The following is a 13,971-nucleotide window of genomic DNA, read 5'->3' as shown; positions in this document are numbered from 1 at the left end:
AAGTGAAATTAAATTTAGATTTTTTGCCAAAACTCGAAATGCAGAGAATGAATCTGTGCTATTTTTTTCCCTCCTTTTTTTGTTTATAGAAACAATGCCTGACTATATATATGTATATATCTGTTGAAGGAAAGAAAACAAAAAGAAGGAACAGAACAGAACATCCTAGTGGGATCCTTCACCGACTATACCGATATATTTTTATGAATTATTAACTGGTTACTAATAGTAGGAAACAAATATCTTAGAGCACATGTATATATATATATATATATATATATACACACACACACACACAAATAAATCTCCAGTTCTAAGCTGAGTAAATTGCAGACTGCAATGGATAAGTCTTGCACAGAAACTTCAGAATATATATCGTTCCCAACAGCAACTGCAATTGCAATCCAGACTGTAAGCAGTTTCTACTCCTACAAAGGGAGACGAAGAGTTCTAGTAGAAGAAATGCTTATTAATACTTGACTGAATTTTGAAAATCAACGACACCCAGGCCTTAAATAAACATGTAAAGCTGCAAAGCGTTCCATGGGATAATTGCAGGATCCTTTATTAACTAGGATAATTTGAGATTCCTCAGACTTATTGAATTGAAACTGCAACACCAATATCACATGCTCACAATTTAACAGAAAGTGTTATTATAAACCACACAGGATACGTGGATATGCAAAAAGTAATGATACTTGCGACTCCAGCGGGGATGAACTGGCCCCAGCCAAGGTCTGCGGACACTTGCCAATTCCTAGGCCACCCCAGTGTGAGGATTCAGATGATGTGGATACAGGGTCTTTTACTGTGACTGCTGCCTCTTAATAGGAAAGCTGACGGTCTGGTGGATTATTTCTGACCCCGCGAGATGGGGGGTAGGCCTGGATCCCTCCGTGCACCACCTACCCCTGTCTGCAAGCGGGATTTTCAGCTTCGGCTCACAAGCGGTACCTTTTTCTTTTACCCACGCTGACCAGGGATTCTGGATACAGCAGTACAGCTCACAGTGACCACCGCTCCGGTCTACTCCTTGCTGCGTCGTTAGCGGATAAAACCGCAATCCTGGGACTCCCACAGCGGAAGGCTGTTGTCTGCCTAGCGCCCAAACCAGCCCTTGAAGGTCGTCAGGCCACGGGGCATATGGAAGCGCAGTGACTGCTGCGAGCGACCGCTACGGGGGATCACTAGTGACGTGAAAGCTCCGCCCCCAACAGGAAGTCCATTCCGGGTTATTCAGAAATGATTATACATACTGTTGTCAAATTATCTCTAAAGAATTTGAATATTAAAATATAGCGCTGACAGTGCATAGAGCTTTGGCCTTTATTAATCTGCCTCAATCCCACTTGAAGCTTCCTTTTCTGGTTGAATACTGTATACTATATGCTGAAAAAGAAAAGCTGAATCATGAAAGAATTCATGAAATTGTACTCTTGACAAGGCTTTTGGCCTAACCTAAGGACACCCCCATATAGCTGTTGATTGGTGTATCCTAGTCTACACCCTAGTGAATTAGGCATAAAAGGAGTGAACAAGTAATTAGTCAGACATTCTTTTCCTCCTTCTGAAAGATGGCTGACCTTGGACAGAGAATCAGAGAATTTGGCTCAGTATTCTCCATATGGAATAATTTCTCTGGTACTCTTACACTTAGTGGTGTCAAACAAATTTCAGCAAACAGAACAAGGGATTTCATGGATAATTATGACTTTGCCTTGATTTATTTTACTGAAAAATATTAAGAGTAATAATAGAAATGTGCATGTCTGAGAGAATATCCATTGAATCTTGTAACAAGGCTTTTGATTGCCTTTGGAGACTGATTTCTTTAAAGGAACTGGACTAATATTTCTCATTTGTAGCCATAAAATCTGGTTTTCTCCGTAGGCAATTTATAGTCTCAAACAATTACTTTGTCATTGTCCTTGCAGAATATTTGTGCTCTTTGCTGTGCTCTCCTATGAAGAATTTACTTTTCAATCCTTATCAATTAATTTCTTCCCAATAACATAAGTGATTTTCCCTCAGAAATAGCAGCAGATACAATGTTTTAGCTATAGGACTTTCCTGACATGGCGCCTGTCATCTGTTTACATATGTGTTTTATAAATAATGCTGTAATTGGTTAAGTGCAATTATATATATGCTTTCAACTCCAGAATAGTTGCTGGATGAATGGACTAATGAAGGTTCCATAACTTTTAAATTACATCTACAGTCTGTACTTGAGCCTGATCGGATTTTATCTGTTATGATTACCTGGCAATGTAGTTGTCCATGCTGAGATTTGTTTTTTTACATCTGCCTACCCCAACAACTGTTTCTTGATTGATTTATAAATCTAAAGTTTAAGCTATAGACCAATGTTGTGCACATAAAGTAAAAACCTGCTGCTATGAACTTTGTTGACTAAGAATCAGAAGATAGAATCAGAAAATATACAGAGCATGCAAAACTGGGAGGATAAGTTCTAAGTTCTCAAAAACAAAAAATTAATTTGGACTCAGAAAAGCTGGGTATGAGGATACATTGAATGCTAAAAACTCTACATCCCACATACAAACTGAGAATCAATAAAACATGAAAGTCTCGGTCCTATAACCTGTGTAAAGAACAGGAATAAGCATCATGAATGAGAGTTTACTGTCCATGAACATGGATTAAGTGGCATTTTGAGTGTTATTATTGTTATTTTTTGTAAATTGCCACCATATTACACAGAGAAGAATACAACAATATAAATTGATACAGGAAAAGTAGAACACTTCTCCAAAAAGCTTACAATCTAGAGAAACAAAATACAAAACAGGCTTTAGAATATGGCTTGACAAACCCAGGAGCCTGGGAGCCACTGGCTCCTAGAATTTTACTCTTGGCTCCTAACTTTTCAGGTTATTCACCATAGATCTATATACAGATACAACTGTCTAGCTCCTAAAAGTATGCCTGACTACTAAATATTCTTACTGGCTCCTAAATGTATAAAATATTTGTAGACCCCTGCTTTAGAAACCTAAGGCAGTGCTACTGTTACAATACTAATACCAGCGACTACACAAAGCACATCAGCTAATACTTTTAAATTTTTAGAAACATTTTCAGCCCATCTCATTCCCATGCCCCCCGCCCCCGTTGCACAAAACAAAATTAGTTTTCTATTTTGATACCAAAATGTTAGTTTCAATGTAAACCAAACAGATCTAATCAATCTGAAAGCAAGAGAGATAGTTTTAGTGATGTTACCTTGTTCTTTGTACGAGCTGTCTGGTTCACTGGTCGGAGATGAACCCCCTTCTTTATCCGATCCATCATTTCATCTACAGCCTGTCTTTTCAGATCAACATGTCCTACAATAAAAATATTTATGTATATTTTTTTGTTATAGCTGAGAAAGAAACAGAGATAAAATGGGACATCAAATTCGGTAAGAGTGTCACAACTGTTCTTACATCGCCATACACATCAGCAATGGATATGAAGTATATGCTGATGTCCCAAAAACCTACCTTAGACCTCAGTGTTTAATGAATATCTCTCTAAAGCTTTTATGCTGCATTTATATATAATTGCTGTAAAGAAGAATCTAAGCTTTTTCTATATGTGCAGCTGACCTGGCTCTATTTCCTCTATTTCTTGCTAACCAGATAGAAAACATTTGTAGTGCTTTTAGGAGCAATCTTGTGTGACCAATAAATGTTTGTGTGGTTTTTGAAAAGCAACTTCAGACAATATGGTTTCCTAATGTGTGCAAGCCCTTTTTGTTCCCTGTAACAATGTGCGTGTCTGGGGACATGTTTGGTAACATAAGCGCATTATTTATGTTATGTACGAATTCGAATAGTGGACACTAGGTAATTCCCTGTTATTAGGATCATATACTATGTTTTGGCTTGATAGAATATACAGCTTTAAAGGTGCATTAAAAATAAGGGCTATATTACAAGTGGAGCATAGTTTTTGTGCAACTTGACAAAATGACAAATACACAATCTTATTTCAAGTGGATGGTTAAGTACAGTGCCCTCCAATGTTGGTGCCCTTGGTAAATATTAGGGATGGGCGAATGTGTAAATTTTCGAATTTCGAATGTAGAACGAATGTTATTACCGAAATTCGAATTCTAAATCTGAATGTCGATAAGAACGAATATTCTTAAAAATTCGAAAATCGAATGTTATTTACAGTTTTCGAATGTCACTTTCGAATTCGAATGTTTATAATTATATTGAATGTCCACATTCGAAATTTCGAATTTAACATTCTATTTAACAAATACTATTCAGAAGTTCAATAGTTCATGTAGTAGGGCGGGAATCTAGTAAATTGATACATAATAGATACAAATATATCATTTCGAATGTTTCCATATAGAATATTGCATAATTCGAATATTACATTTAAAGAAAAAGCATTAGAAATACTATTACAATCTAAATTCGAATTTTTCGAATTCGAATACACGTATTGCATAATTCGAATATTACATTTAAAGAAAAAGTATTAGAAATACTATTACAATCTACAATCTAAATTCGAATTTTTCGAATTCGAATATTGCATAATTCGAATATTACATTTAAAGAAAAAGCATTAGAAATACTATTACAATCTAAATTTGAATTTTTCGAATTCGAATATTGCATAATTCGAATATTACATTTAAAGAAAAAGCATTAGAAATACTATTACAATCTAAATTCGAATTTTTCGAATTCGAATATTGCATAATTCGAATATTACATTTAAAGAAAAAGCATTAGAAATACTATTACAATCTAAATTCGAATTTTTCGAATTCGAATACACGTATTGCATAATTCGAATATTACATTTAAAAAAAAAGTATTAGAAATACTATTACAATCTACAATCTAAATTCGAATTTTTCGAATTCGAATATTGCATAATTCGAATATTACATTTAAAGAAAAAGCATTAGAAATACTATTACAATCTAAATTCGAATTTTTCGAAAAGAATATTTTCGAATGTAATCGTAAAATTCGAAACCGAACATTCGAAAATCGAATGTTATGTAAACATTCGAAATTCGATTCGAACGAACGAATGTGTTAAAATTCGTGCCGTTTTTCGAATGTTGCGAAACATTCGCCCATCCCTAGTAAATATGAGCAAAAAAGGCTGTGAAAAATTGTCTACATTGTTTAACCTTTTGATAAAAAAAACACAACACAGGTTTATCCAAAAAAATAAAAATCTTTGTTAAATAAGTGTGGCATAATTATTGGCACCCCTATGAATTCATATGAGAAAAATATATTTAAAGTTTATTCCCATTGATATATATATTTTTTTTTGTAAACCCTTGAGACTAGGAACAGGAAATTGTTCAACTATGACTTCCTGTTTCACAGGGGTATAAATATGAGATAACGCATATGCCAAATTCCCTTAGTCATCCATCACAATGGGTGAGACCAAGGAATATAGCTGTGATGTGCGTGCAATATAGCAGTTTTAAGTCTGCGCTTCCACTCTGAACAGGAATTGGAAAACCCACACTTTTCACAATTAAAACTACAGGAAGAGTAGACAAAATAAAGAATTTTGAAAACACAGTTTTTTAACACAAGCAATTAAACATTTTTTAGAATCCCTTTAAAAGAAACAGGTACTAGCTTAACCGAACTCGATCTACCACACACACTTTGCCACCAGTTACTGAGGGCAACAGAGTAACTTCAAAGTGGGCAGTGAAACATGCACTTCAATAAATTTTAGAGACATACTATTAGCACACATTTAAAATGGCCAGGAAACTAATAGCTTGACTCTTCTTACAAAATAGGATTGTAGACGTGTGACCTACAAGTGCTTAGTAATTACCCAACAAATTACCTTTTAATACAAAACAGAACAAGCAAAGAAACATTAGGTTTAATGCAGATCCTGTGCAATTGCTTTAACTAAATAATTAAGAAGCAAAGTGCTTACAACTCAAACACAGAGCACAGACTAAAACCACTCCAAGTGACTGCACTAATTAAGACTGATGATGTAACACTATGGCCAACACTATACAACTCTACTCTAAATATCTAACAACCAAGCATCTTAAGTAACCAACCTGAAACGATAGATGTGCTGCATCTATATAATCTTGTATTAGGAATCGGATGCAGTCCATTGATTTCTAATAGTTTGGTTTTAATTAAAAAAGACTCGGAAGAAGTGAAATTATGAAGATCTAAAGTACGTAATTATTAAATATAAAAAAAAAGACAAAAAAATAAAAATAAAAACCTCCAAAACAGAATTTAAGTGTTGTATAAACTGTTCTTAAAGCACCAATTATGCTCTGCAGACAAAATATCCAGTTGATGAAACAAAACTCCTTTTAATGAGGACACACCAAGTCTGCATTTACATTTTGCAGATAATCGGAAATTGTAAAACAATCAAAATATTGCGTCACAAAACCCTGCACCAGCTTTCATTTTACAAACAGTTTACATATTACCTTCTACTATTTCACGAAAAAAAATTGGCAGGTAGTTAGCATAAAAAACAAAATTTATGCTTACCTGATAAATTCATTTTTTTTTATGGTGATGAGAGTCCAGGATCCATTATTCCTGGGAATTATACTCCTGGCCACCAGGAGAAGCAAAGATCCCAAAACTCCAAGAGCCATTAAAACCCCTCCCACCTTACTGGAAACTAGTCTGACGTATAGTGTAGCCAAAAAAGAACAATGTAGGAAAAGACAAGAAAAGCAACAAAAAGGAACATCGAACAAAGGTGTCGCCAGAAAAAATATAAACGCAATAGAATCAATTGGGTGGGGGCTTGTGGACTCTCACCACCATGAAAGAAATGAAATTATCAGGTAAGCATAAATTATATTTTCATTTTCTTTAATAAAGGTGGTGAGAGTCCACAATCCATTACTCCAGGGAACTAGCTTCCACAAGCTCAATAACAGAAGCCTGGAAAGGATACAAATTCTCAAACTGAGGAGAAATAAAAGTAATACCTGGCTTAGTACAATTTCTGGATATAGTCTCAGAAACTGCAACAGGGACAAGAAACACATCAAAGGATTAAACAGTATATAGTATTTAACTGGTATATCCCATCTAGGATCATGTAACCTCTAAAGTAAGCAAGAACACCAAAATTATCTTAAAAAGAGAATGCATATGCTTAACATAAAATGAAATTAAAGGATGTCAGTAAAACGATTAGCATAAGATTCTTGACCAATAAAGAAAAAACATAATTTATGTAAGAACTTAACTGATAAATTCATGTCTTTCATATTGGCAAGAGTCCATGAGCTAGTGACGTATGGGATATACAATCCTACCAGAAGGGGCAAAGTATCCCAAACCTCAAAATGCCTATAAATACACCCCTCACCACACCCACAATTCAGTTTAACGAATAGCCAAGTAGTGGGGTGACAAAGAAAGGGGTAAAAAAGCATACAAAAAGAGGATGGAAATATAATTGTGCTTTTATACAAAAATCATAACCACCATAAAAAGGGTGGGCCTCATGGACTCTTGCCAATATGAAAGAATTTAATTTATCAGGTAAGTTCTTACATAGATTATGTTTTCTTTCATGTAATTGGCAAGTGTCCATGAGCTAGTGACGTATGGGATAGCAGATACCCAAGATGTGGAAGTCCACAGAAGAGTCACTAGAGAGGGAGGGAAAAAAATAACAGCCATTTCCACTGAGAAATTAAATCCACACAATAATTACGTTTTCCTCAAAAAAGATTTGCCCACGAAAAAAAGAAAAAGTCAAATTAGAAAGAGACTGAAACCCAGGTAAGAAAAAAAGTTTAAATAAACTTCCCAAACATGATTCTTATACTGAAACTGTTAAGACTGCAAAAGGGAATTACACATAGACCTGACTCATGACAAATATAAGTACAATACATATATTTAGAACTTTATATTAATACATAAAGTGCCAAACCATAGCTGAGAGTGTCTTATATAATGAAAACATACTTACCGAAAGACACCCATCCACATATAGCAGATAGCAAAACCAGTACTGAAAAAGTTTCAGCAGAGGTAATGGTATATAAGAGTATATCGTCAATCTGAAAAGGGAGGTAGGAGATGAATCCCTACAACCGATAACAGAGAACCTTTGAAAAGATTTCCCGCAAGGAAAACCATAAAATAAAAAGGCGATACTCCCGTCACATCCCTCTGGCAAACACTGTACTCTGAGAAGAATTGGGCTTCAGAATGCTTAGAAGCGCTTAACATAGAAGAAATCATAGAAATCAAGCACAAACTTACTTCACTACCTCCATAGGAGGCAAAGTTTGTAAAACTGAATTGTGAGTGTGGTGAGGGGTGTATTTATAGGCATTTTGATGTTTGGGAAACTTTGCCCCTCCTGGTAGGATTGTATATCCCATACGTCACTAGCACATGGACTCTTGCCAATTACATGAAATAAATCATCCCCTCTGAGGACACAGCAGCCTCATAACTAGTAGAAGGTAAATTCTGAAATGCACCTTCCCCCTGCGAAGGCAAAGACAAAACTAGTTTTCAGTAAGGTGGGATCAGTTTTATGGGCTCTTGGAGTTTTAGAATGTTTGCCTCCTCCTAGTGGGCAGGAGTACAATTCCCAGGAGTAATGGATCATGGACTCTCACCACCTTTATCAAAGAAATGGGCCTTTCTGACATTTTTGCGTTCAACTATCACTAGTGTGTAAGTCCATCTGTATTGGGTAGTGCAGTTACTTACATATGTACAGTATAATGTATTTCATAGATATACAGGGAGTGCAGAATTATTAGGCAAATGAGTATTTTGACCACATCATCCTCTTTATGCATGTTGTCTTACTCCAAGCTGTATAGGCTCGAAAGCCTACTACCAATTAAGCATATTAGGTGATGTGCATCTCTGTAATGAGAAGGGGTGTGGTCTAATGACATCAACACCCTATATCAGGTGTGCATAATTATTAGGCAACTTCCTTTCCTTTGGCCAAATGGGTCAATAGAAGGACTTGACAGGCTCAGAAAAGTCAAAAATAGTGAGATATCTTGCAGAGGGATGCAGCACTCTTAAAATTGCAAAGCTTCTGAAGCGTGATCATCGAACAATCAAGCGTTTCATTCAAAATAGTCAACAGGGTCGCAAGAAGCGTGTGGAAAAACCAAGGCGCAAAATAACTGCCCATGAACTGAGAAAAGTCAAGCGTGCAGCTGCCAAGATGCCACTTGCCACCAGTTTGGCCATATTTCAGAGCTGCAACATCACTGGAGTGCCCAGAAGCACAAGGTGTGCAATACTCAGAGACATGGCCAAGGTAAGAAAGGCTGAAAGACGACCACCACTGAACAAGACACACAAGCTGAAACGTCAAGACTGGGCCAAGAAATATCTCAAGACTGATTTTTCTAAGGTTTTATGGACTGATGAAATGAGAGTGAGTCTTGATGGGCCAGATGGATGGGCCCGTGGCTGGATTGGTAAAGGGCAGAGAGCTCCAGTCCGACTCAGACGCCAGCAAGGTGGAGTACTGGTTTGGGCTGGTATCATCAAAGATGAGCTTGTGGGGCCTTTTCGGGTTGAGGATGGAGTCAAGCTCAACTCCCAGTCCTACTGCCAGTTTCTGGAAGACACCTTCTTCAAGCAGTGGTACAGGAAGAAGTCTGCATCCTTCAAGAAAAACATGATTTTCATGCAGGACAATGCTCCATCACACGCGTCCAAGTACTCCACAGCGTGGCTGGCAAGAAAGGGTATAAAAGAAGAAAATCTAATGACATGGCTTCCTTGTTCACCTGATCTGAACCCCATTGAGAACCTGTGGTCCATCATCAAATGTGAGATTTACAAGGTGGGAAAACAGTACACCTCTCTGAACAGTGTCTGGGAGGCTGTGGTTGCTGCTGCACGCAATGTTGATGGTGAACAGATCAAAACACTGACAGAATCCATGGATGGGAGGCTTTTGAGTGTCCTTGCAAAGAAAGGTGGCTATATTGGTCACTGATTTGTTTTTGTTTTGTTTTTGAATGTCAGAAATGTATATTTGTGAATGTTGAGATGTTATATTGGTTTCACTGGTAAAAATAAATAATTGAAATGGGTATATATTTGTTTTTTGTTAAGTTGCCTAATAATTATGCACAGTGATAGTCACCTGCACACACAGATATCCCCCTAAAATAGCTATAACTAAAAACAAACTAAAAACTACTTCCAAAACTATTCAGCTTTGATATTAATGAGTTTTTTGGGTTTATTGAGAACATGGTTGTTCTTCAATAATAAAATTAATCCTCAAAAATACAACTTGCCTAATAATTCTGCACTCCCTGTATACGTAATATCTCATACTGCTAGAGAGATCTGTAGGAAATGTGAGCTAATAGAAATCATGGCTGCAACATCTAGAAATGGCGTTTAACAATCCTGTTCTCAAAAATATATATTTTTAATTTCATACTCACATTTTCGGGATTGTAATTCAACAGTAAATACTGTAATTTACAATAATATCGACTTTTTAAACAGGATTTCACTCAGCAATTGCGTCATTTTCATTTATTTAACAGCAAGATCTTTTGCAATGGTTTATCCTCGTCCCTGGAACCGCTAAAGGAGAAACCTTTGGTCACGGTTGTCCTTTCCTGGGTGGACTCCTCCATAGTTACTCAGGCTCTTGTTGACTCCGGTGCTGCGGGCTATTTCATTGACAGTGCTTTTGTATCAAAGCACTCCATTCCTGTTTTACCTCGGTCCGTTCCGCTTGCTATTGAGGCAATTGATGGCAGGCCCCTTCAGCCCACACTCGTTACTCATGAAACTGCTTCGTTATCCATGGCTGTTGGGCTCTCCATGTTGAAACCCTCCAGTTCCAGGTGATAAACTCTCTGCATTTTCCGGTTATTCTGGGTTATGCCTGGCTCCAAAAGCACAATCCCAGTCTCGACTGGCTCAGGTCCTAAATTTTGTCGTGGTCTCTGCAATGTATTTCCACTTGTCTTCGGAAACCAGTTAAAGTCTTGTGCACGTCTTCGGTATCTCAATTGCCAGAGGAGTACCGAGCGTTCCTAGACGGTTTTGACAAGGTGCGTGCCAGTACGCTGAATCCTCACCGGTCTTACAATTGTGCCATAGATTGCAACCCGGAGCCATTCCTCCTCGAGGCCGGGTTTACCCTCTGTCTGTTGTGGAGAATTGTGCTATGGAGGAGTATGTTCCCGATGCTCTGTGGTGGGGGATCATCCGCAAATCCTGCTCTCCTGCAGGGACTGGCTTCTTCTTTGTGAAGAAAAAGGGTGGCGAGTTAAGACCATGCATCGATTATAGGGGTCTTAATCGTCTTACCATTAAGAATTCCTACCCTATTTCGCTCATTACGGAACTCAAGGGAGCTACGGTCTTTACTAAACTTGATTTAAGAGGAGCGTGCAATCTCGTTAGGATCAAGGAGGGCCATAAATGGAAAAACAAAATTTATGCTTACCTGATAAATTTATTTCTCTTGTGGTGTATCCAGTCCACAGATTCATCCATTACTTGTGGGATATTCTCCTTCCCAATAGGAAGCTGCAAGAGGATCACCCACAGCAGAGCTGTCTATATAGCTCCTCCCCTAACTGCCACCTCCCAGTCATTCGACCGAAGACAAGCAAGAGAAAGGAGAAACTATAGGGTGCAGTGGTGACTGTAGTTTAAAAAATAAAAAACACCTGCCTTAAAATGACAGGGCGGGCCATGGACTGGATACACCACAAGATAAATAAATTTATCTGGTAAGCATAAATTTTGTTTTCTCTTGTAAGGTGTATCCAGTCCACGGATTCATCCATTACTTGTGGGATACCAATACCAAAGCTATAGGACATGGATGAAGGGAGGGACAAGGCAGGCACTTAAACGGAAGGCACCACTGCCTGTAAGACCTTTCTCCCAAAAATAGCCTCCAAAGAAGCAAAAGTATCAAATTTGTAGAATTTAGAAAAAGTATGAAGCGAAGACCAAGTCGCCGCCTTACAAATCTGTTCAACAGAAGCCTCATTTTTAAAAGCCCATGTGGAAGCCACCGCTCTAGTGGAATGAGCTGTAATTCTTACAGGAGGCTGCTGGCCAGCAGTCTTAATAAGCTAAGCGTATTTTACTCCTTAGCCAAAAAGAAAGAGAAGTTGCTGAAGCCTTTTGGCCTTTTCTCTGTCCAGAGTAGACAACAAACAATGCAGATGTTTGATGAAAATCTTTAGTAGCTTGTAAATAAAACTTTAAAGTATGAACCATGTCAAGATTGTGTAATAGACGTTCCTTCTTTGAAGAAGAATTAGGACACAGTGACGGAACAACAATCTCCTGATATTCTTATTAGATACCACCTTAGGAAGAAACCCAGGTTTGGTACGCAAAACTACCTTAGCTGCATGGAAGATCAGATAAGGGGAATCACACTGCAAGGCAGATAACTCTGAAACTCTTCGAGCCGAAGAGATAGCTACCAAGAACAGAACTTTCCAAGATAAAAGCTTGATATCTATGGAATGCAGAGGTTCAAACGGAACCCCTTGAAGAACTTTAAGAACTAAATTTAAACTCCATGGCGGAGCAACAGGTTTAAACACAGGCTTGATTCTAACTAAAGCCTGAAAACACGCCTGAACGTCTGGAACATCCGCCAGACGCTTTTGCAAAAGAATAGACAGAGCCGAAATCTGTCCCTTTAAAGAACTAGCTGACAATCCCTTCTCCAATCCTTCTTGGAGAAAAGACAATATCCTGGGAATCCTGACTTTACTCCATGAGTAACCCTTGGATTCACACCAATGAAGATATTTACACCATATCTTATGATAGATTTTCCTGGTGACAGGCTTTCGAGCCTGAATTAAGGTATCAATGACCGACTCGGAAAAACCACGCTTTGATAAAATCAAGCATTCAATCTCCAAGCAGTCAGACGCAGAGAAATTAGATTTGAATGTTTGAAGGGACCTTGAAGTAGAAGGTCCCGCCTCAGCGGCAGAGTCCATGGTGGAAAGGATGACATATCCACCAGATCTGCGTACCAAGTCCTGCGTGGCCAGGCAGGAGCAATCAAAATCACTGAAGCTCTCTCCTGCTTGATCTTGGCAATCAGCCAAGGAAGCAGAGGAAACGGTGGAAACACATAAGCCAGGCTGAAGGACCAGGGCCTTGCTAGAGCATCTATCAGCGCTGCCTGGGGATCCCTTGACCTGGACCCGTAACAAGGAAGTTTGGCGTTCTGATGAGACGCCATGAGATCCAGTTCTGGTTTGCCCCATAGTTGAATCAGCTGGGCAAATACCTCCGGATGGAGCTCCCACTCCCCCGGATGAAAAGTCTGCCGACTTAGAAAATCCGCCTCCCAGTTCTCTACTCCTGGGATATGGAAAGCTGAGAGATGGCAAGAGTGAACCTCTGCCCATAGAATTATCTTTGAAACCTCCAACATTGCCAGGGGGCTCCTTGTTCCCCCCTGATGGTTGATATAGGCTACAGTCGTGATGTTGTCCGACTGAAATCTGATGAACCTGACCGCAGCTAGCTGAGGCCAAGCCTGAAGAGCATTGAATATCGCTCTTAATTCCAGAATGTTTATCGGAAGGAGAGCCTCCTCCTGAGTCCACGAGCCCTGCACCCCAGCCCAGAAGGCTGGCATCTGTCATTACTATAGTCCAATCTGGCCTGCGGAAGCTCATCCCCTTGGACAAATGGACCTGAGATAGCCACCAGAGAAGAGAATCCCTGGTTTCTTGATCCAGATTTAGTAGAGGGGACAAATCTGTGTAATCCCCATTCCACTGACTGAGCATGCAAAGTTGCAGCGGTCTGAGATGTAGGCGGGCAAACGGTACTATGTTCATTGCCGCTACCATTAAACCGATTACTTCCATACACTGAGCCACTGAAGGACGAGAAATGGAATAAAGAACACGGCAAGAGTCTAGAAGTC

The 13,971-nt window shown here is 38.5% G+C and overlaps 1 protein-coding gene across 1 annotated transcript in view; it reads right to left on the bottom strand.

Annotated features, from left to right (window-relative positions):
- The window catches only part of SHTN1 (shootin 1), a 467,849-nt gene that overhangs the window by 55,826 nt on the left and 398,052 nt on the right, over positions 1 to 13,971 (bottom strand). The window contains exon 13 of the mRNA XM_053692982.1: positions 3,250 to 3,353. Coding sequence (XP_053548957.1) covers positions 3,250 to 3,353 — 104 coding nt within the window. The remainder of the gene's footprint in view (positions 1 to 3,249; positions 3,354 to 13,971) is intronic.

This window comes from Bombina bombina, chromosome 9, assembly GCF_027579735.1.
Source record: "Bombina bombina isolate aBomBom1 chromosome 9, aBomBom1.pri, whole genome shotgun sequence".
Lineage (NCBI taxonomy): Eukaryota > Metazoa > Chordata > Amphibia > Anura > Bombinatoridae > Bombina > Bombina bombina.
The sequence above is the reverse complement of the archived record's forward strand: the minus strand, read 5'-3'. Positions and strand labels throughout refer to the sequence as shown.